Source organism: Microcaecilia unicolor, chromosome 9 (assembly GCF_901765095.1).
Source record: "Microcaecilia unicolor chromosome 9, aMicUni1.1, whole genome shotgun sequence".
Lineage (NCBI taxonomy): Eukaryota > Metazoa > Chordata > Amphibia > Gymnophiona > Siphonopidae > Microcaecilia > Microcaecilia unicolor.
This window is the reverse complement of record NC_044039.1, coordinates 69,061,286-69,086,799: the sequence shown is the minus strand read 5'-3', so window position 1 is coordinate 69,086,799 and position 25,514 is coordinate 69,061,286. Positions and strand designations below refer to the sequence as shown.

The 25,514-nt window shown below is 45.9% G+C and overlaps 1 protein-coding gene across 5 annotated transcripts in view; it reads left to right on the top strand.

Moving 5' to 3' along the window:
* FBLN1 (fibulin 1) overlaps positions 1-25,514 on the top strand; it is a 1,130,965-nt gene that overhangs the window by 512,997 nt on the left and 592,454 nt on the right. For all 5 annotated transcript variants that reach the window (XR_003943425.1, XR_003943426.1, XR_003943427.1 and 2 more), the window contains exon 9: positions 11,489-11,632. Coding sequence is in view for 1 of the 5 variants with exons in the window: in XM_030215291.1 (XP_030071151.1) it covers positions 11,489-11,632 (144 nt within the window). In the remaining 4 variants the exon portion in view is untranslated. The remainder of the gene's footprint in view (positions 1-11,488; positions 11,633-25,514) is intronic.

Genomic DNA, 25,514 nt, shown 5'->3' with positions numbered 1-25,514 from the left:
ACCCCATAATTTTAGATCTATGCCCACCAGGATACAAAATTACTCACTGGACAAGAAATGGAAAAAGATGAGGTGGAATAGCCATAATATACAAATCCGAGTTCACCATCACAACCACAGCTGAATCCATTCTACCACAACTTGAAATCGCCTCGGTAAGAATCAGTCACCCAAACTTGCAGGAGCACCTCAACGCAATCCTACTCTACAGACTGCCAAGTAACTGGCAATACTCCCAAAAACACTTTATGGACTTCATCTCGAACACCTGTGTTTCTACCTTAAACCTTATCATAATAGGAGACATCAACCTGCACTTTGAAGATCTTACCTTAACTAGCACCCAAGAATGCAAAGAGTTCCTTCAACTATGGGATCTTCATGCACCAAACACACAATCAACACACACAAAAGGACACACACTAGACATTATCACACACAAATTCGACCCAGACTCAAACCTTCTATTAACAGATACAAGATGGACACCCGCACCGTGGTCAGACCACTATAAAGCATACATCTCCCTCCATTGGCGAACGAAAAACACAATTAATAAACAAGAACGAAAAACCTACACCACAAGAGGAAAAATAGACCCGGTAATATTCTGGCAACAGATCTACCATAACGGATGGACAACAAAAGCAGACACAAACCAATTCTTCCTAGAATGGGACGACAGATGCAGAACAATACTAGACAACATTGCCCCAACCCAAACCAGAACCTCACATAGGAAGAATTCAACACCATGGTTCACTGAAGAACTGAAAAAACTCAAAACACAAGTTAGAAGGTTAGAACGGGCGTGGAATAAAAAGAAAGATGACCCAACACTTAACGCCGGGAAACAACTTCAAAGAAAATATAAATATACCATAAGGCAAACTAAAAGATTATTTTATAAAAATGAAATTGGACCGAACTACAAAGACACACACAAACTATTGCAACTCGTGAATAAACTACTAAATACCACAACAATCACAATCAACAACAAAGACACACCAGGAGCAGACAATCTCGCGAGACACTTCAATGAGAAAATTGTACAACTGTGACTAAAAATACCAGTCAGCACCAATTACGCCGCACTCCTTGACTGTCTAGATCCAGACCCTGGAGTATACCCAGCAGACAGAACCTGGACCAATTTCGAGATATTATCGGAGGATCTTATCTCCCAAATGCTCAAAAGATTTGCCAAATCTCATTGCAAATTAGATATATGCCCAAACAACCTTATGACATCTGCCCCTCATCAATTTATAACAGACCTCATGAATCACGTAAACTATATGCTACAAATTGGACTCTTCCCGAAGGAAAAAGGAAACATTCTACTCACTCCTATACCCAAAGACGCAAAGAAGAGTGCTAGTGAACTAACCAACTACAGGCCAGTAGCATCCATACCCTTAATAACCAAACTAACGGAAGGGATGGTAACCAAACAACTCACAAACTATTTTAACAAATTCTCAATATTACACGACTCCCAGTCAGGATTCCGGTCTAACCACAGTACGGAAACAGTACTAGTTACTCTCATGAATAAATTTAAACAAGCGATTGCAACTGGCAAGAACATACTACTGCTACAATTTGACATGTCTAGCGCCTTCGATATGGTTGACCATGGAATACTATTACCTATCCTCGAGTATTTCGGAATAGGAGGAAACGTTCTCAATTGGTTCAAGGGGTTCCTAACCACATGATCATACCAAGTGACATCTAATTTGACTACATCAGCTACATGGATACCTGAGTGCGGAGTTCCACAGGGATCCCCCCTCTCACCGACACTATTGAACCTAATGATGATACCCTTGGCGAAACTACTATCAAACCAAAACCTTAACCCATACATATACACAGACGACATAACAATCTACATTCCATTTAAACAAGATCTAAAAGAAATTTCCAATGACATCAACCAAAGCCTACATACATATCATGCACACATGGGTGGACGCATTCAAGTTGACACTCAATGCAGAAAAAACCCAATGCCTAATACCTCGCAACACAACACGAACAAATTCACCACCATTGACACACCAAAACTGAATCTTCCAATCTCGGACACCCTAAAAATCCTTGGAGTTACCATTGATCGACACCTAACACTTGAGAGCCACGCGAGAAACACAACCAAGAAGATGTTCCACTCAATGTGGAAATTAAAAAGAGTAAGACCTTTCTTCCCAAGAACCATCTTCCGCAACCTGGTACAATCAATGGTACTCAGTCATCTAGACTACTGCAATGCACTTTACGCTGGCTGCAAAGAGCAAATAATCAAGAAAGTTCAAACAGCTCAGAACACTGCAGCTAGACTCATATTCGGTAAAACAAAATACGAAAGCACTAAACCCCTACGAGAAAAGCTGCACTGGCTCCCACTCAAAGAACGTATCACGTTCAAAATATGCACCCTAGTTCATAAAATTATTCATGGAGACACACCAGCCTACATGTCAGTCCTGATAGACCTACCACCCAGGAATGCTAAAAAATCATCCCATACATTCCTTAATCTTCACTTCCCAAATTGTAAAGGTCTTAAATACAAACTAACGCACGCGTCAACCTTTTCATACCTGAGTACACAATTCTGTAATGCGCTGCCGCACAACTTAAAAACGATCTATGAACTAACTAACTTCCGAAGCCTACTGAAGACCCATCTCTTTAACAAGGCATACAACAATGATCAACAAATATGAACTCCTGTTCACATACCCAGAACTGCCTCTATGATATTTGTTTGCCAAACTACTATCATGTTTTCGTTATTATACAACAATGAGCAAGTTGTTATTATACAACAATGATCAGCAAATATGAACTCCTCTACACATATCCAGAACTGCCTCTACAATATTTGTTTGCCAAACTACTATCATGTTTTCGTTATTATGTTACCCAAAATCCTTCTGATATTGCCAAATGTATATTTTCTTATATAATTCTTATATATTTCTTAAATATTTCTTACTATGTTTGCTTGTTAAAATACTATCATGTTTTATCATTACCATCTTACCCCAAATCCATCTGTTATTACTAAATGTATACTTTCTCATGTATTTCCACTATTCATGATGTATTGTAAGCCACATTGAGCCTGCGAAGAGGTGGGAAATGTGGGATACAAATGCAACAAATAAATAAATGAAGGCAAAAGAAATGTCTCAAGCCCCAGTCCTGATCAGGGTCAAGTGCAAAGGACACAATTAGAGCTGCAGGTTTAGCTTCTGCTGCATTATTTTCTATAACTTTAGTCAAGTGTAACAGATCAAAAGATATAAAGAAGTCAGCCAGATTCATTTGATATAATCTTACTCTGGTAAAACAATTCAGCAGGTGTTAGAAAAGCTGGAGGCACTGTGGATTATTTTGGAACGGGGAAAAGGGAGAATAGTAATATAGTGAGTCTGTGCTGGGGAAGAACGAAAAGACTGCTTGTGCTGTGAGGAAGAGGACCTTTGAAGTGTAGGCAGTCACTCTGTGTACCTTGCTCCAACTAATAATAATAATAATATTCCAAAGCATTTCACTAGGTAAGAAGGCTCCTACTCAATTAAGTCCTGCTGACTGGCCCTAGAGCACATGTTCAGTAGTCCTTAACCAGCTAGTGGCATTGAATATGTGCTCTGACTACTGTGACACTGACCAGTGCTGGGGTGGTCCAGAGGCAGAGTCAGGGTGGATCCACTGGGCTTCCTAGTTAGTGGTGATTTTGAGTCCATACAGGTGATTATTTTAGAAGCTCTATTCTTGTTTTGGATGTCTGAAAACTGCCATTTAGATATCCATATTGCATGGACGTCGAAATCCCAATTTTACAAAGGAAGTATATGGATAAGGGGGAGTGGTTTGGATGTGTTTTGAGTGGGACTAGTGAGGGCCCAAAATTTGGATGTCCAACTGCGATAACAGAAGGAGAAGGGATGTCCAAGTCTAAAAAGATGGACATCAGTGTTAGACCTGGTACTTGTCACATCCATCTTACAAAAGATGCTCTGATTGAGTAGTTCTCCATTAAATGGAAATAAAGGAAGTCACAATAGGTATTTTTCTAACCCTGCAGAGCTCACAATTAAAACAAATTAAAAAATAAAAATTACAAAAAGCTGTAGTGAGACTTGAACCAGCAACCACTGCATTTCTGCTCTGGGTTGCTATTGGCTGTTTTAACCATTAGGCTATTCCTGCATATGGATGTCTTATGTTGCCATTTTATAATATGGACATTCTTCTGCAGCCACACAGATGTCTATGTCCCTCATTTTGCCCTGTTCATCATTTGGACATTTCAGTTTGTAAAGGTAAAATTATGTATAATCATACCTGATAATTTTCTTTCCATTAATCATAGCTGATCAATCCATAGACTGGTGGGTTGTGTCCATCTACCAGCAGGTGGAGATAGAGAGCAAACTTTTGCCTCCCTATATGTGGTCATGTGCTGCCGGAAACTCCTCAGTATGTCGATATCAAAGCTCCATCCGCAGGACTCAGCACTTAGAGAATTACACCCACGAAGGGACACTCTGCCCAGCTCACCACCGCCGAAACGGGGGAGGGGAATTAACCCAGCTCATCCCCACACAAGTGGGGGAGGGGAATCCGTCCAGCTCATCCCCGCGGAGCGGGGGAGGGACACCACACCCGCCGATGCGGGGGGATCTGGCTTATCCTGCAACCGCAACCGCGGGAGGGGCTGACTGACCCTAACACCGCCGAAGCGGGAGGGGTACAAAGCTGCCCTACAGCCGCACGAAGCGGGAGGGAGTGCCGGCAGAATTTATGTCTCAATCCAGCCCCGTAAAACGGGGGGGAGAGGAATGCAGCAGCTCACTGTAACACAAACTCGTCTCAACTCTTGAAGAATCCAAGTGAAAAAAACTTGATGTCTTTCTGAAGTAACTGAAGACTAAACTTGAACCTGAAATGCAACCAGAATAAAAACAGTACAGATATCTGGGAGGGGCTATGGATTGATCAGCTATGATTAATGGAAAGAAAATTATCAGGTATGATTATACATAATTTTACCTTCCATATCATCAAGCTGATCAATCCATAGACTGGTGGGATGTACCGAAGCAGTACTCACCCAGGGCGGGACATTGAAATCCCTGACCTCAACACTGAAGCTCCAAACCGGGCCTCCGCCCGTGCAGCCACAGTCAAACGGTAATGCTTGAAGAATGTATGAGCCGAAGCCCAAGTTGCCGCCTTGCATATCTCTTCCAAGGAGACGGATCCGGCCTCTGCCATCGAGGCCGCCTGAGCTCTAGTGGAGTGAGCCTTCAGCTGGATAGGCGGCACCTTCCCCGCGGCCACATAAGCCGCTGCAATGGCTTCCTTGACCCATCTTGCCACTGTAGGCTTAGCAGCCTGCAGACCCTTACGAGGACCTGCAAACAGGACAAACAGATGATCCGATTTCCGGAAATCATTGGTCACTTCCAAGTATCTGATGATGACTCGTCTCACATCCAGATATTCAAGAGCGGAGTACTCCTCTGGGTAGTCCTCCCTACGAAAGGAAGGGAGACAGAGCTGCTGATTCACATGGAAGCGAGAACCAATCTTGGGCAGGAAGGAAGGCACTGTGCGAATAGTCACTCCTGCCTCAGTGAACTGCAGAAAAGGCTCTCGACATGAGAGCGCCTGGAGCTCGGAAACTCTTCTGGCTGAAGAGATAGCCACCAAAAAGACTGCTTTCAACGTCAGGTCTTTCAGAGATGCCCTCGACAAGGGTTCCAAAGGCGGCTTCTGCAATGCTCTTAGCACCAGGTTGAGATTCCACGCAGGCACCACTGAGTGCAGAGGAGGGCGCAGGTGATTAACTCCCTTGAGAAAGCGCACCACATCTGGCTGCGAAGCCAGGGAAGCACCCCTCAGGCGGCCCCTGAAGCAAGCCAGAGCCGCTACCTGGACTTTAAGGGAACTGAGCGACAGGCCTTTCTCCAGACCTTCTTGCAGGAACGCCAACACTGAAGAAATTGGAGCAGTGAAGGGAGAAATTGAGCCTGCTTCACACCACGCTGCAAACATACGCCAAACCCTGGCGTAAGCAGTAGAAGTAGAGCGCTTCCTCGCTCTAAGCATAGTGGCGATGACCTTGTCTGAGAAGCCCTTCTTCCTCAGACGCTGCCGCTCAATAGCCAGGCCGTAAGACCAAAGGGGGAGGGATCCTCCATCACCACGGGACCCTGATGTAACAGGCCCTGCTCCACTGACAGCCGCAGAGGATCGTCGACTGAGAGCCTGATCAAGTCCGCATACCAGGGACGTCTGGGCCAATCCGGACCCACCCGGATTACCCTGCCGGGATGCTTTGCCACCCGGTCTAGCACCCTGCCCAACATGGGCCAGGGCGGGAACACATAGAGGAGCTCTTGTGTCGGCCACTGTTGGAGAAGAGCATCTACTCCCAGGGATCGAGGGTCCCGTCCTCTGCTGAAAAAGCGCGGCACTTGGCAATTGGCCGATGACGCCATCAGAACTAGGCTCGGCTGGCCCCAGCGCTTCGTGATGTCCAAGAACGCCTGAGCAGATAGTTGCCAGTCTCCGGGCTCCAAGGTATGGCGACTGAGAAAGACCGCCTTGACATTCATGACTCCGGCAATGTGGGCCGCTGAAAGCTGCTCCAGGTTCGCTTCCGCCCACTGGCAAAGACTCATAGCCTCCTTGGCTAGAGGGGCGCTCTTGGTACCTCCCTGGCGGTTGATATAGGCCACAGCCGTGGCATTGTCCGACAGGACCCGTACAGGCTTCAACACCAGTACCGGGATGAACTCCAATAACACCAACCGAATGGCTCTGAGTTCCAGGAGGTTGATAGACCACTTGCCTCTGCAGGAGACTAGAGCCCCTGCGCTGTCCTTCCCAAGCAGTGGGCTCCCCAGCCCATCAAAGAGGCGTCTGTCGTGACGACAATCCACTCCGGGGTCACCAGAGGCAATCCTGCAGACAACTTGTCTGTCTGCGTCCACCAGCTCAGCGCCTTGCGCACTGCTGGGTCCACGGGAAGGCGCACAGCATAATCCTCCGACATCGGAGTCCAGCGCAGCAGCAGAGATAGCTGTAGTGGTCTCATATGAGCCCTGGCCCAGGGCACTACTTCCATCGTGGCCGTCATAGAGCCCAACAGCTGCACGTAGTCCCAAGCCCGAATAGGAGAGGCTACTAGGAACTAGTCCACCTGAGCCTGAAGCTTGACAATCCGATTGTCTGGCAGGAACACTCTGCCCACTTGGGTGTCGAATCGAGCTCCCAGATACTCCAGGGACTGAGTCGGGCGCAGCTGGCTCTTCTTCCAGTTGATGATCCATCCCAGGGAGCTCAAAAGAGCAACTACCCGGTCCATAGCTTTGCCGCACTCTGCATAAGAGGGGGCTCGGATCAACCAGTCGTCCAGATAAGGATGGACTTGTACTCCTTCCTTTAGCAGGAAGGCCGCTATGACCCCCATTACTTTGGAAAAGGTCCGCGGAGCAGTAGCCAACCCGAAAGGGAGGGCTCTGAACTGGAAGTGTCGTCTCAGGACTGTAAAACGCAGAAAGCGTTGGAGAGGAGGCCAGATGGGAATATGCAGGTACGCTTCCTTGATGTCCAAGGAAGCCAAGAACTCTCCTGCCTTCACTGCCGCTATAACAGAGCGGAGAGTCTCCATGCGAAAGTGCCTCACTTTCCAGGCCCGAAGGACCCCTTTCAGGTCGAGGATAGGCCGGACAGAACCTCCTTTCTTTGGAACCACAAAGTAAATGGAGTAACGTCCCTTGCCAATCTGATTTTTTTGGCACCGGAACGACCGCACCCAGGCGGATCAGGTTGTCCAAGGTCTGCTGCACTACCACAGCTTGACCGGAGACTTGCAGGGAGAGAGTACAAACCCGTCTCTTAAGGGTTGGCAGAACTCTAGCTTGTAGCCGTCTCTGATGACTTCCAGCACCCACGCGTCTGAAGTTATAGTGGTCCACTCGCCCAGAAACGAGGACAGCCGTCCTCCAATCTGCACTGGGGCGTGGACCAAGGCCCCGTCATTGGGTACGAGACCCTGGGGGAGGACCGGAGGGAGCACCTCCGGGACGGCGGTCTCTGCGAAAGGAATGCTGCTTGGGGGAGAAATTCCTCTTGAAGGAAGAGGGGGCAGAGGAACCCGACTTGCCCGGGCGGTACCGACGGGCTTCCTGCAACCGTCCTCTGGAGGTACCGGGACGAGTACTAACCCGAGCCCTGACCTCTGGTAATTTCTTGCCCTTAGACGTGCCGAGATCGGTCACGATTTTGTCCAGCTCGACCCCAAAGAGCAGCTTGCCTTTAAAAGGCAATCTAGCCAGGCGGGATTTAGAGGCGTGGTCAGCAGACCAATGTTTCCGCCAAAGCCACCGCCGCGCAGAGACTGTCTGAGCCATGCCTTTAGCTGAGGCTCTCCAGACATCATACAGCAAGTCTGCCAAATAGGCTGAGCCCGATTCCAGGGCCGGCCAATCAGCCCTCAAGGAATGATCCGAGGGGGAAGCCCGCTGCACCATAGTCCGGCACGCCCTGGCCACATAGGAGCCGCAAACTGAGGCCTGCAAACTTAAAGCAGCTGCCTCAAAGGACGACCTTAAGGCCGCCTCCAATCTTCTGTCTTGGGCGTCCTTTAGGGCCGTGCCACCTTCCACCGGCAACGCCGTTTTCTTAGTCACCGCAGTGATTAAAGAATCCACGGTAGGCCACAGATAGGCCTCACGTTCACTCACAGCCAAAGGATAGAGGCGGGACATAGCCCTAGCCACTTTAAGGCTCGTTTCCGGGACATCCCATTGAGCCGCAATTAAGGTGTGCATGGCATCATGCACGTGGAAGGTTCTAGGCGGGCGCTTCGTCCCCAGCATAATGGCAGAGCCAACAGGGGCTGAGGGAGAGACGTCCTCCGGAGAGGAAATCTTCAAAGTGCCCATGGCCTGTAACAACAGGTTGGGCAAATCCTCTGGGCTAAAAAGCCGCGCTGCAGAGGGGTCATCCGCTCCAACCGAGCGGGGATCTATCTCCTCCAAGGAATCCGCAAAGGATCGTTGGGAGACCTCAGACACGCTGCCCTCATCTACATCGGAGGAGACAAAAGTCCTCCAAGGCCTGGAAATCAACCCGAGGGCGTTTACCTCTGGGAACCTCAACCTCTTTATCAGAAGAGGGAGCAGGGGCAGCGTTTTGCATGAGGAAGGCCTGATGCAGCAGCAAAACAAACTCGGGGGAAAAACCCCCCAGACTGTGCACTTCCGCAGCCTGGGCAACAGCCCTAGACGCACTCTCAACCGGCGCTCGCACTAGCGGGGGAGAGACATGCTGCGCATCCAAAATGGCGTCCGGCGCGAAACTCCGTGAAGGAGCCGCGCGGGAAGAACGGCGCTTAACTTTAGCCGCTTTTGTGCCGTCGCCCAAATTAAGGGCGTTCATGGCATTAATGTCTCCAACCTCAAGGGCGGCCCACGAAGAAGCCGTCCGAGCCGCGTGGCCGGCCAAGATGGCGGAGGCGAGGAGCGGGGGATGGGCGGTTATGGCGGGAAAAAACCGCCACGCCGGAGGAACGACCGGGACATTCATCGGTCACTAAACTATCACCCATCAAGGGCGAATCAGGTTGTAAAACCCCCGCATCCCCTCTAGAAGCGCTCCAGCGATCCGGGGAGCGACCCTTTGCGCCCTCGCCCTCCGACGCCATTGCCACGAGGAGAAGAATCGGGGAACCCCCTGCCCGCTATAAAAAGGTAAAATTACCTGCTTGCCGCTCCGAGCTGTAACGAACTGGTGTCCCAGTGAGTAGCTGCAATGAACGTTTAAAGAAACGTCGAATTAAACGCCTTTAAAGACGTTTAAAATTTTTTTTTTTTTTTTTTTTTTTTTTAAACGGAGCCAGCGGGAGGGGGGAGAAAAGGAGGGACCTGGCACCACCAGGTTTGCACTTGCTCAAAAGAGCCCTCAACCCCAGGCCTCAACAAAACCTAAGGATTAGGCTTGGAGGCCTAGCCAGAGCTGCTGCTGTGTGTGACCACCACCTGCTGAGATAGAGAACATACAGAGGAGTTTCCGGCAGCACATGACCACATATAGGGAGGCAAAAGTTTGCTCTCTATCTCCACCTGCTGGTAGATGGACACAACCCACCAGTCTATGGATTGATCAGCTTGATGATATGGAAATGGATGTTCATGCTGGATGTTTCCAGCACATGGATGTCCATCTCACATGCATTTTAGAACAGACTATATCCTGTTATAAAAAACCATGTGAGATGGACTTTCATTTGTGATGTACTAACTGGGACATCCACATTCTGAATTGGACATCCTTTCTAAAATGCCCCTCTAAGTGTCTGGATAAAGTTAGGACAGCAAAGAGACTGTCCTAACTTTGTCCAGCTAGTTATTTGGGCACCAGTAGGGATGTCAGCCAAGACCTACTACTACTACTACTTATCAGATAACGTCTGGTGCCCACCTATGATCTGAACATTCAATTCCAGTGCCTGAAAAGCCCAGCATTGAATATGAAGCCCACCTCTTTAACATTGCTGTTGACTTGTAACCACTTGTAACCACCTGCCTCCACCTACCCTCCTCCTTCCTGTACATAATAATTGATTTGATTTGCTTACTTTATTTTTTGTCTATTAGATTGTAAGCTCTTTGAGCAGGGACTGTCTTTCTTCTATGTTTGTGCAGCGCTGCATATGCCTTGTAGCGCTATAGAAATGCTAAATAGTAGTAGTAGTAGTAGATTCAGTCTGTGGCGTTCAGCTCCTTTAAATTTGTTGACTGCCACAGGCTCCATATTGGGAAGGGGGGAGGGTGTGAATGTAGAAGTAATTAGTGAAGATCTACTAGAAGGAAGAGAAATGGAGATAGATAAAATGAGAAAGTAAGGGAAGGGACAAAAAGCTGGGAGAGAGAGACTTGCAAAGGACAGGAAAAAAAGTACCTCAGAAAAAGTTAAATGCACAAAAGGTGAAATAAATATTTGATTAGGAGGATGAAGACCAGTGAAGAAACAAAAAGTACTAAAGTCAAGAGATAAATAAAGGAAAAGGGTGAAAAAAAAAGCAAATAAATTAAGATAATATAATTAGAAACTTTCTGTTTTCTGAAATTAATTTGCACAGATTTAAACTATTTGATAGTCATCTAGGCAATGTTATCACAGTTCCTATTTGCTTGTCAGAATCAGAGCTAATCCAAACCCCTTGGAGTCCTTAGTAATAAGGTCATTTGTGTCATTTTTTCTTTTGGTCAGAATCATGTATCAGTGGGATAAGAAACTCATGGCATGAGAACAAATTGGCACTGATAATACACTGAGTTGGGTTTATATCACAAACAATTTAAAAAATTTATTAACGTAGCACAAGGAATAAAGAGTTTTGAAATATTTATGAACCAAAAGTTTTATTGGAATTGTTTATGCATTCATCTAGATATCAATGAGTGCACAGGTGGCAGCATGCCCTGTCCCATCGGGCACACCTGCGTTAATACAATAGGCTCCTTTGTGTGCCAGAGAAATGTGCTGAACTGTGGTCGAGGCTATCACCTCACGGCAGATGGAACCAAATGTGAAGGTTAGTTGCAGAATAATCTGACTATTTCTGTTTCCACATCTTTTATAATTAGAGCATAGTGTCAACAGTTTTTTTAAATGTCATTTCATATAGGTTCATTACATTTTCATGTTGAAAAACTGACCAAGCAAAAGAATAGGAATTCAATGGTGCAGCAAAATCCGTGTAGCAAAAAAAAAAACAGCATATGGGCTTCAAGAATGGGGTATGAAGAAAAACCTTTATTAAAAGACTCGACACGGGCCGTGTTTCAGAAAAAGCCTGCTTCAGGAGTCTGTAAGATAAACAATAAAACATCAATGTATGGTAGAAATCACCTAATATTAGAAAAGATGACAATTGAAACATTGTAAAATTACAATACAACTCACTAAAAATGGTTAGAAATGTAATTGTCTGGCATGATGTGCTGTATTTTAAATAGTCAAGACCACAAATGAATAGGTGTGCAAATAAATCATATAATTACCGGCTATGATTATTATTCAATGGATTCCAGAGTAATATGATCCAACATATGTCCAATTGTAATAAAGCTTGAATTACACAAATATAAAAATTAAGAAATGTGCTTTATGAGTTATAATGTACAGATATAGAATAGCATGCACATAAAAATGAGAGGTATAAAAATGCAATATAAAACATTACTAAGACACCGTGTATCCTTTCTACTATGAAAAAAGTGAATAAATGAATACAAAATAAATAAATAAAATAAAATAAATAAATAAAAATGAACAACAAATAAAGCAAATTCAAAGTTTTATCAACGATAACATAGAGGGGCATAATCGAATGTTGCTGGCGATTTATTTTGGCGGCGACGCAGCAGCTGGCCGGAACCGTATTTTCGAAAAAGATGGCTGGACATCTTTTTTTTTGATAATACGGTTTAGCCCAGCCAAATGCCAGAGTTCGCCGGGTTTGAGATCGCCGGTTTTGTTTTTCAACGATAGTGGAAAAAAATGCCGGCCATCTCAAACCTGGCGAAATCCAAGGCATTTGGTCATGGGAGGAGCCAGCATTTGCAGTTCACTGGTCCCCCTGACATGCCAGGACACCAACCGGGCACCCTAGGGGGCACTTCTAAAAATGTTTAAAAAATACACAAATAGCTCCCAGGTACATAGCTCCCTTACCTTGTGTGCTGAGCCCCCCAAATCCCCCCCAAACCCATTCCCCACAACTCTACACCATTACCATAGTCCCTATGGGTGAAGGGGGGCACCTACATGTGGGTACAGTGGGTTTGGGGGGGGGGGGTTGGAGGGCTCAACACTTAGCACCACAAGTGTAACAGGTAGGGGGGGGGGGGAGGATGGACCTGGGTCTGACTGCCTGAAGTGCACTGCACCCATTAAAAACTGCTCCAGGGACTTGCATACTGCTGTCAGGGAGCTGGGTATGACATTTGAGGCTGGCTTAGAGGCTGGCAAAAAAGTGTTTTATTTTTATTTTTTTAGTGTGGGAGGGGGTTGGTGACCCTTGGGGAAATATGGGGAGGTCATCCCCCATTCCCTCCGATGGTCATCTGGTCAATTGGGGCACCTTTTGGAGACTTGGTCGTGAAAATTAAAGGACCAAGTAAACCCGGTGAAATACTGATTAACGCCGCATTTTTTTCCATTATCCGCGAAAGCCGGCCATCTGGTAGCCACGCCCATGCCCGCCCATGTCCCGGCTTCACTTCGCCACCGACATGCCCCCTTGAACTTTTGCCAGCGTGGCGACGGGAAAGCGGCGATGGTGTCAAAAACGCCGCTTTCGATTATACCGATTTTGCCGCTTTTGCCAGCTTGCCGGCCATCTCCCAATTTATGTCGGAAGATCACCGGCGATCATTTTAGAAAATAAGCCTGATAGTATCATAATAAATGATGGCAGATAAAGACCTGTACAGTTCACCCAGTCTGCCCAACAAATTAAACTCATTTTACATGGTATGTGATACTTTATATGTATACCCAAGTTTGATTTGTCTTTGCCATTCTCAGGGCACAGACCGTAGAAGTCTGCCCAGCACTCTTTTTGTACTAAAAGTTCTGAAGCTAATGTCGAAGCCCCTTAAAATTTACACTTCAGCCCATCCATATCTATTCAGTCACAATCAGGGCGTAGACCATAGAATGCTGCCCAGCACCGGTTTTACTTCCAATCTCCACTAAGATTCCATGGATCCATGCCTTCTAAACAGGATTCCTTTGTGTTTATCCCACGCATGTTTGAATTCCATTACCGTTTTCATCTCCAGCACCTCCTGCGTGCATCCGTCTACACTGCTTGGCATTAAATTTAACTACCCCTAAATATCTGGGAGACAATTACACAATGGTGTGCTGATTTCTATAATTTACTAACTAAGCACATGACACCATACACTAATAATTCTAGATCTAATTATACATCAGATGTTGGTAATCTATTACAAAAAATATTACAAAAAATCAATTTTAAATGACACTGTGAATTTACTTGATTATTTATTGCCTTAACTGATCCAGCACATATAATATCAATTCATTATCAATTCAGACATATGCAAAACCTAGGTTGGTTTATTGCCAGGAAAATATAGAAAGTCCTTTGCCTAGGTATAATTCCCAATCACTGTTGGATGCCCCCAAAGTCCATTTAGATTTCACATTTGTCTCAAATCACCGTCCTCAACATGTATGTCCAAAAAGTAAAACAATCCTCAATGTGTTTTGGTCTCACAGATAGGCTATAATCATGTCTCTCTTCATTTTATTTTATAGCCCCAGCCGTTCCAGAATCATTTCTTTAAAGGCGTTCCTTTACTCTTGCAGAGTTTTGCAATATTGCTTCTTCAGAAGGAATCGCTGTAAATGAGAACGCACACAGCAATCAAACAAAATAAAATAGAAAAAAAAAATTAATTACCAACACTTTTTAACCCTATTTAAACATCATTTGAAAACCAAAATTGTACCTCACAGTGGCAGCCATTATCTTTGGTTGGACGCCAGGTCCAGAGTGTAGCGCCTCCTAAACAGGAAGTCCACTTACGTTCCCCCCTACATTTAAACTCCAGCACACGGGTCATGTGATAGTATCAATTGCTTATTCTCACACCTGTTCAAGTCACACAGGTCTCCAAAACAAGCAACCCTTAAATTAGATCCACTCCACCTCTCTGTTTAAGCCTCCAGGATGCGCAGTACCCCACATATAAATAAAACGTTGTTCCTTGTACAGCAACCTCTGTTGCAAACCAGCACCTGTTCCCACCACCTGAAGCAACACAACATATTGCAAGTCTGATATCTGATAACTATGTTGAATCCAGTGAGCCGTAAGGGGAGCCTCCCTTTTCTTAGTTTTGATATTACTTCTATGTTCACCTATTCTCAACTTGACTTTCCTTGTTGTTTGTCATATATAATACTAGTAAAACAGGCCCGTTTCTGACACAAATGAAACAGGCGCTAGCAAGGTTTTCCTCGGAGTGTGTATGTTTGAGAGAGTGAATGTGCGAGTGTGTGTCTGTGACAGAGAGAGAGTGAGACTGGGTGCAAGTGTGTCTGTGAGAGAGAGAGTGTGTGTGTGAGAATGAGAGTGTGTGCCAGGGGCCCCCCTCCCTCCCTCCCAGTCCCAGGGCATCCCCTCCCTCCCTCCCTCCGAGTTCCAGGGTCGTCTCTCCCCTCCCTCCCTCCCTCCAAGCTCCAGGGTCATCCTCCATCCGAGTTCCAGGGTCGTCCCCTCCCTCCGAGTTCCAGGGTCGTCCCCGTCCCCTCCCTCCAAGTTCCAGGGTTGTCGTCCCCCTCCCTCCTTTCCTCCCTCCAAGTTCCAGGGTCCTCCCCCCCTCCCTCCCTCCGAGTTCCGGGGTCGTCCCCTCCCTCTGAGTTCCGGGGTCGTCCCCTCCTCAGAGTTCCGGGGTCGTCCCCTCCCTCCTTCCCTCCCTCCGAGTTCCTGAGTCCCTCCGAATTCCAGGGTCGTCCCCTCTTTCCCTCCCTCCGAGTTCCAGGGTTGTCCCCTCGCTCCCTCCCTCCGAGTTCCAGGGTCATCCCCTCCCTCTGAGTCCCAGGGTCGTCCCCTCCCTCCGAGTTCCAGACCACCATGCTTCCCTCCCTCCCTCCCTCCCTCTCTCTCCCCTCCGAGTGCAAGCCCGACCTGCGTTGCCCGCCCTTCCTAAGAGTGCAAAGCAATAGTTGGTCGTCATCTTCCCATTCCCACGTCTCACTTTTAACAAATTTGTACATACCCAGCAATTCAAGATGAATAAATATCAATTATGTGCAGCCACTCTATATTTTTATTCATTTATTAAATTTAACAAAAAGAGCGCTACAACACACACACCCGAACAGGACCCTACTGCCTCCAACCCATTGTGCACGTCCTTCATTAATCCTCACTGATCCTGCTGGAGGTGAACAACCACATCATCGAAGAGACCCTGACGCTCAAGCTCGAGAGCGCTGCATCCGGGTGAGCGAGGAAGAAGTGGGGCCTGCGGTCGAGGTGTGGAGCCGGTTCTGGGCTGCCACTCACTCTCACTTAGTTGAAGGAGCGCCTGCCAGGTCCTGCTCACCCCGAGGGAATGGAAATGTCTAGGGGCTAATGCGTGGAAACTTGCAGGGTGCACAAACTGGTTAAAATAAGTGGCTCAGAGAGGAAGAGGAGGAGGGGTGGCAGCCCGTTACTGGCCTTCCTCTTCGGTGCTCTTTCCTGCCACGTGCCTGGTGACGGTCGTGGTGTTGTGTTTGTGCTTTACTATCGGTACCAGGGTCCCGGGGATAGCGCAGACGGTGAAGCTCGGCTACTTCCACATTCTCCCCTGCTTGGTTGCAAGCTCCAGCTTGGGAGGCTGGTCAGTGTCGCCGGGGTGGGAGGTGTGGTGCATCGGCGGTGGTGGTGGTGGCCTCGGAAGGTGTGCGGGTCGGCGGGAGGGTGAGGGCGGTGTGTGCGGCGTCGGAGGTGTCGGATGGCGGTGTGTACGTGTGGGGGGGTGTGTGGCAGCAGTGGCACCTCCTGTGCTATCCTCCAGCATTCCCTGGGGGGGGGGGGGGGATCAGCTGGCGTTTTTGTTTTCCTTTTGCAAGGGTTCTGTTGCCGTCGTCATAATGCGTATACTGACGTCAGGCTGTGCTACAGAGCCTAGCAGACCGAAGAAGTCACAAACACAGGCAGCAAGACCAATAGAACTTTGGAGGTGAGAATTATTATATAGGATAGTACACAAGGACATTTGATAAAAGTAAATAACTCCCATTGACTCACAACGGGTCTTGCTATTCAAATAAAACTGGCATGTTGAGTGAGGAATAGGAACAGAAGTGGTTTGTATTTTATACTGACAATAATTGCACCTACCACAGGGGTAATGACCCCCTCCAGGGACCACCCATTGTTTCGGATTAGCTAATAATTCCCCTAAATTTTGCCCTCGACGATAAGCAAATTTAGGTTTCTCACCTAAACAAGGGTGAATTCCTAAAACATTCCAATATCTCAAAATCACCGATCTTATTTGATAAGACTGAGGGGAAAGGGGGAGTATGCATACCAAGGGGCTAGAACTTTCAGAGGTGGTAGGATTCATCAACCACTGTCGATTAGCATATGGGCTCTACGATATGCCCTTTTAATGACTTTTTTGGGATATCCCCTTTGTAAAAATCGATGAAACAAATGGACAGCTTGTTGTTTAAACTGTTCTGTGGTGGAGGAAAGTCTCTTTAATCTTCAAAACTGCTCTACAGGTATGTTATCTCGTAGAACTTTGGGATGATGGCTTGAATAATGAAGAATCATATTGCGATCAGTTTGCTTATGATGTATTGAAGTCTGAAAAACCTCATCAGCTGATAGGCTGATATTAATATCCAAAAAACTAATAGTATGCTGATGCTTTTCAGCCATACTACAGCCATACTACAGTTGAATCGGTCGGTCCGAGCAGATCCCAGGAACTGGAGGGGTTGGCAAGGACTTGGACGAACGTCTGCACCCCACATGGCCAACCTCGGCCTAGGCTCCAGTAAACACCGAAGAGTGGAGGCACAGACCAGGCTGCAAGCAGACGAGATACCGGAGCGGCTTGAGGAGAATGGGACTACACGCCCGGGAGCCAGCCAGCGACTCCGGCGTGACCTCCTGCGAGCCACTGGGGAGCCACCAGAGAAAATCGCCCCTGCTGCACACACGCACCGTGTACTCAGCCAGGTGAGCAGCCGCTTCTGACTAACCTGAGGTGGGTCCAATCGATAAATTCGAATAAGGACGAGAAACGAGGAAAATGGCAGCCCACTTGCACACCTCAACCCGAATCTCCCAGATGCTATAAAACGGAACACACGCCGCCCACGGATCACCTCCTGAACAATGGAGCGAATACGAATCGCCTCCTAATCAGCAGGGGTTGGGGACCGGCGGGAATGAGACGAGACCGAGACGCCTCTTGCCGACAAGAGATCAGCGACACAAGATCAGCGAACGGACACACAACTGGAGCCGAGGAGGAACATCGCCGCGCGCCGATCAACTCCCCCACCTCCCAGACAGGACGCCGAAGGAAGACCACACTACAAAAATCTATGATTCCAGTACATAATAATGACGGTTGAGCAACACTAAATCTAACCCTTTATCCCATTATTGTTTGATCCAAATATACGCTTAGATTAATACATGCAGAACTAAGAGACCCAAACAACTGCTTGTTGCTAACTGCTGCTCATTGCTAACAATGCTTGTTACTACATAACTAGTGCGTAATTGTTCATACTGCTTGTTGTGACACTGCTCAATACTGATACTGCTTAATGTTCATACAAAATCGCTTAATTTACATCCAATGTTGATACTGCTTGATGTTTTACACAAATTGCTTAATATATGCTTATATATGCCTATATAGGCTTAATGTTGATACTGCTCGGTGTTCACGCATAATCGCTCAATGTATGCTTATATAGGCTTATATGCGCTAAAGACCGACATTGCTTGTTGTTCAGACAAAAATTCATTCAATAACATCACCAACCACTACCAAATACAGCCAACATGAACATCAACAAATTGCTCATGATAATCTATTTCCTCCCCCTAATACACCACGCATGGACCACTCCCAATATAAACAACAATCTATCCACAGAACATATACCCTACAGACAACCCAGCTACAACTCACCAGTCCAAAAGAACAACAACCAATTAAAAGGAAAAACAAAAACATTCGGAAATAACCAACAGAAAGGGAAGAAAGGACACAATAGAACCAAATACCAAGAAAACAGACAAATAATAAAAATTAACACAACCAGGTCCCAAACTGAACCTTACCGATTAATCCAAATGGGATACGTAAACGCCAGATAAGTAGTAAATAAAACAGAAATTATAACAGATTGGATCACCACAGACAATCTTGACCTCCTATTCATCACTGAAACCTGGATCCATGACCTTAAAGACCCAATAATCTTAGATCTATGCCCACCAGGATACAAAATTACCCACTGGACAAGAAACGAAAAAAGAGGAGGAGGAATAGCCATAATATACAAATCTGAATTCACCATCACAACCACAGCCGAATCCATCCTGCCACAACTTGAAATCGCCTCGGTAAGGATTAATCACCCTAACTTGCAGGAACACCTTAATGCAGTCCTGCTCTACAGACCGCCAGGCAACTGGCTAGACTCCCAAACACACTTCATGGACTTTATCTCGAACACTTGTGTTTCAACCTTAAATCTTATCATAATAGGATATATCAATCTACACCTCGAAGATCTCAACTCAACAAGCACCCAAGAATGCGAAGAGTTCCTACAACTATGGGATCTTCGCAGGACAAATACGCAGCCAACTCACATCAAAGGACACACACTTGATATTGTCACAAACAAATTTGATCTCGACTTAAACCTTATACTAGCAAACACAAAATGGACACCCGCACCGTGGTCCGACCACAATAAAGCAAACATCTCCCTCCAATGGCGAACAAAAAACTCACCTAATAAACAACGAAAAACCTACACCACGAGAGGAAAAATAGACCCGGCAATATTCTGGCAACAGATCTACTACAACGAATGGACAATAAAAACAGATACAATCCAATTCCTCTTAGAATGGGACGACAGATGCAGAGCCATATTAGACAATATTGCTCCAATCCAAACCAGAACCTCACATAGAAAGAATTCAATACCATGGTTCAATGAAGAGTTGAAAAAACTTAAAACACAAGTTAGAAGGTTAGAACGTGCATGGAATAAAAAGAAAAACGACCCCACACTTAACGCCTGGAAGCAACTTCAAAGAAAATACAAATATACCATAAGACAAACCAAAAGATTATATTACAAAACAGTAATTGGTCCAAACTACAAAGACACACATATAACTCTTCCAACTCGTGAATAAACTGCTAGATACTACACCAATCACAACCAATAGCAAAGACGCACCAGGAGCAGACAATCTCGCGAGATACTTCAACGAGAAAATTGTACAACTGCGACTCAAAATACCTGTCAGTACTATTGACTATACCTGTCTAGAACTCCTTACCTGTCTAGATCCGAACCCTGGCATTTGCCCAGCAGACAGAACCTGGACCAACTTCGAAACACTATCAGAGGATAGGATATCATCTCCCAAACGCTTAAAAGATTTGCCAAATCTCATTGCAAACTAGACATATGTCCAAACAATCTTATGACATCTGCTCCTCAACAATTTATAACAGACATAACGAAACACTTGAATTATGTGTTACAAAATGGACTTTTCCCGAGGGAGAAAGGAAACATTTTACTAACCCCCATACCCAAAGACGCAAAGAAAAATGCTAGTGAATTAACCAACTACAGACCAGTAGCATCCATTCCCTTAATAACCAAATTAACGGAAGGATTGGTGACCAAACAGACTACTTAAATAAATTCTCAATACTCCACGACTCTCAGTCAGGATTTTGGTCTAACCACATTACTGAAACAGTACTAGTTACTCTCATGACCAAATTCAAACAAACGATTGCATCTGGAAAGAACATACTCCTCCTACAATTTGACATGTCAAGCGCTTTTGACATTGTTGATCATGGAATATTACTACATATCCTTGACTACTTTGGAATTGGAGGTAACGTTCTCAACTGGTGTAAATAATTGGCAATATAAAATGGAGTCAAGCAGAAAGAAAATGGTTGCTTGCTGGACAAGCAGCAGTTGAAATATAATTGACCTTGTACAGAATGTGCAGAGGTCTGCAGAATGAACATGTGAGCATGATTCATAAGGAGAGAAATAACAGAGAACAACGATTGGCAAGAGAACTAAAACTTGTGGCTGTAACTTTTGCAGATAAGATAAGAAAAAAAAGAGGAGTGAAAGGAACCTAGATGCCAGATGGCCTTTAGGAGAATCATGATTCACATGAAAAGAATAGAGCAGTGTGTGATGAAAAGAAAAAAACTGTATATATACTAGAGGTGAAATGTATTAGCAAGCAATTATAACTGTAGCTTTGTAACTGATGAGACTGTTCTTGAATACTTGCTTCCTATGCAACCTGATGTTGCATTGCTCTGTCATGGCATTGACAGTTGAATAAAAATTTTTTCTTGGTACCATTTGTTTCTACATATTTTTTTATATACTATGAACTGAATGAACTGAGTTTTGGATAATTGGATTTAGTACAACTGTGGATTTTGTACACTGGTTTAAGGGATTCCTAACCACACGATCATACCAAGTGACATCTAACTCGACTACCTCAGCCCCATGGATACCAGAATGCGGAGTCCCACAGGGTTCTCCCCTCTAGCCATCTGTATTCCTCTCTGAACACACCACCCGAACTCTCGTCCACGCTCTCATTACCTCTCGCCTGGACTACTGCAACTTACTCCTCACCGGCCTCCCACTTAGCCATCTATCCCCCCTTCAGTCTGTTCAGAACTCTGCTGCACGTCTCATATTCCGCCAGAACCGATATACTCATATCACCCCTCTCCTCAGGTCACTTCACTGGCTTCCGATCAGATACCGCATTCAATTCAAGCTTCTCCTTCTTACCTACAAATGCACTCAGTCTGCTGCCCCTCACTACCTCTCTACCCTCATCTCCCCTTACGTTCCCGCCCGTAACCTCCGTTCACAGGATAAATCCCTCCTCTCAGTACCCTTCTCCACCACCGCCAACTCCAGGCTCCGCTCATTCTGCCTCGCCTCACCCTATGCTTGGAACAACCTTCCTGAACCCTTACGCCAAGCCCCCTCCCTGCCCGTCTTCAAGTCTTTGCTTAAAGCCCACCTCTTCAATGCTGCGTTCGGCACCTAACCCTTACCGTTCAGTGAATCCAGACTGCCCCAATTTGACTGCCCCTATCGGACCGACCGTTCACTTGTCTATTAGATTGTAAGCTCTTTGAGCAGGGACTGTCTCTCTTTGTTAAATTGTACAGCGCTGCGTAACCCTAGTAGCGCTCTAGAAATGTTAAGTAGTAGTAGTAGTAGTAGTAGTATTCAACTTAATGATGATACCCTTGGCGAAGCTATTATCAAACCAAAACCTCAACCCATACATATACACAGATGACGTAACGATCTACATCCCATTCAAACAAGATCTTAAGGAAATTTCCAATGACATCAACCAAAGTCTCCAGATCATGCACTCATGGGCGGATGCATTTCGGCTGAAACTTAATGCAGAAAAAACTCAATGCCTAATACTCACCTCTCAACATAACAAGAACAAATTCACCACCATTAATACACCAAAATTGAACCTTCCAATTTCTGACACCCTAAAAATCCTTGGAGTTACCATTGATCGACACCTAACTCTTGAGAGTCACGTGAAAAACACAACCAAGAAGATGTTCCACTCAATGTGGAAACTAAAAAGAGTAAGACCTTTCTTCCCAAGGACCGTCTTCCGCATCCTGGTACAATCAATGGTACTCAGTCATCTAGACTACTGCAACGCATTATACGCCGGCTGCAAAGAGCAAATAATCAAGAAATTTCAGACAGCTCAGAACACAGCAGCTAGACTCATATTCGGAAAAACAAAATATGAAAGTGCGAAACCACTACGAGAAAAGCTACACTGGCTCCCACTTAAAGAACGCATCACATTCAAAATATGTACCCTAGTTCACAAAATCATTCACGGAAATGCGCCAGCCTATATGTCAGACCTGATAGACCTACCACCCAGGAATGCTAAAGAATCATCCCGCACATTCCTCAATCTCCACTTCCCCAACTGTAAAGTTCTAAAATACAAACAATCGCATGTGTCAACCTTTTCCTACTTGAGCACACAATTCTGAAATGCGCTGCCGCGCAGCCTGAAAACGATCTATGAATTAGCTAACTTCCGCAAACTACTGAAGACCCATCTCTTTAACAAGGCATACCACAAAGATCAACAAATGTGAACTCCTACACATACATAAATAAATGCCAATACGTAGAAAATTGAATGTTACTATCTATCGAATTTAAGTGTTCTACAAAGTCCCCAAGTTCCCACTCCGTGCCCTTCCAAATAAGGACCACATCATTGATAAACCTTTTCCAAGATACAATCCAGCTTATAATCGAAAGAGAAAAACGCCTATATTGCGACCCAAATCGGGAGATGGGCGTCTTTCTCCCGTGGGCGCACAAATCGGTATAATCGAAAGCCGATTTTGGGCGTTTCCAACTGCAATCCGTCACGGAAACGGGTAAAGTTGATGGGGGCGTGTTGGAGGCGTGGTGAAGGCGGAACTGGGGCTTGGTTATCGGCTGAGGAGAGATAGGCGTCTTTAGCTGATAATCGAAAAAAAAGGCGTTTTTACCACGATTTTGGGTCACTTTTTGTGAACCCTTTTTTTTCACGAACAGGTCCCAAAAAAGTGCCCCAACTGACCAGATGACCACTGGAGGGAATCGGGGATCACCTCCCCGGACTCCCCCAGTGGTCACTTACCCCCTCCCACCAAAAAAAACCACTTGAAAAGCTTTTTTCCAGCCTCTATGCCAGCCTCAAATGCCGAACCCACCTCTATGACTGCAGAATGTGTTCTATCCTGTGACAGCCTTTCCCTGGTTCTGATGTGGCTCTCGGGTGAGTGTGACACCTTTTCTGTTATGCGCACTGCAGAGTCACATCAGCAATGCATTGTGGTGGGTGTAGGGTATTGGGCTCCATGTTTCCACTAGCTTGTGGCAAATGCTCACGATGTTGGTAGTTGGTAGGCTCTACTCCCATGGTGCGTTTCCCCCTGCTTACTGGGTCAGAGTTTGCCCTGTTTTGTTTCCGGTAGTCCATGAGGTAGTGGCCATTTTTGTAAGCCAGATTTAGATCCCTTTCACGTGTTAGCCATGTTACAGAACTTAGTTTTTTTTTTTTTTTTTGTTACATTTGTACCCCACGCTTTCCCACTCATGGCAGGCTCAATGCGGCTTACATGGGGCAATGGAGGGTTAAGTGACTTGCCCAGAGTCATAAGGAGCTGCCTGTGCCTGAAGTGGGAATCGAACTCAGTTCCTCAGGACCAGAGTCCACCACCCTAACCACTAGGCCACTCCTCCTCAGTTCTTCCCTTGAATGTGGCTGAAAGAAGGCATTGTACACCATTCTGCCAGCTCTGACCTACTGCTCATCTCAGTACCAGGGAGACTCGTTGCCAGTGGGGCACAACCTCTGATCTGCAGTTAACTGTGAGTAAGCGTGCTTATTCCAATAAAGGACGTTTTTGGAGAGATTAGTCTTCAGGTGTCAACTGCTGTGCCAATGTTATATAGCAGCAACCAGTCCTAGAGGCCTGCATGTATGCAGGCCCCTGGAGCACTTTTAGTGGGTACCGCAGTGCACTTCAGCCATGCAGACCCAGGCCCATCCCCCCCACCTGTAACACTTGTGCTGGTAAATGGGAGGCCTGCAAAACCCACTGTACCCACATGTAGGTGTCCCCTTCACCCCTAAGAGCTATGGTAGTGTTGTTCATTTGTGGGTAGTGAGTTTTGGGGGAGGGGGGTTGGGGGCTCAGCACCCGTGGTAGGGGAGCTATGCATGTGGGAGCGTTGTCTGAAGTCCACCGCACTGACCTAGGGTGCCCAGTTGGTGTCCTGGCATGTCAGGGGGGCGAGTGTACTACAAATCCTGGCCCCTCCCACGACCAAATGGCTCGGATTAGGACGTTTTTGAGCTGGGCGTTTTTAGTTTCCATTATCGCTAAAAAAAACAAACGCCCAGCTGAAAAACGTCCATTTTTTCGAAAATACGGTCTGTCCCGCCTCTTCAGGTACCCGTTTTCAGACATAAACGCCCATGGAGATTGGCGTTCGCGTTTGATTATGCCCCTCCACGTTGCCTTCATGAATACTACCATAAACATATTGCTGTTCAAATCTTATATAAAGGCACGCAATTGACGGGGCGATTGCTGCGCCCATGGCTATGTCCTTTATTTGAAGAAAATACTGATGTTCAAATTTGAAATAATTATATTTCACTATTAAAGAACTCATAGAATTCAACAATTGTATCTTGTCCATGGTCAAGGACATTTGTTTAAGATAAAAGTCAACAATATTTAAAGCTTCATTTTGAGGAATATTGGTGTAAAGAGTCTTGACATCCAATGTCACCAGCCACCATGATTCTCCCTCCGGGACTCTCAGTGTGTCAAGGTGTTGCATGTAGTGCATAGAGTGTTTAACATATGAATCTACTGTTTGTACAAAAGGTTTTAAATAATAATCAACATATTGTGATAAAGGCTCCAAAACAGAGCCGCACCCCGACACAGTGGGACACCTGGAAGGAGCCCGCATGCATTTATGTATTTTCGACATGAAATATATGTGGGGAACTTGGGGACTTTGTGCAC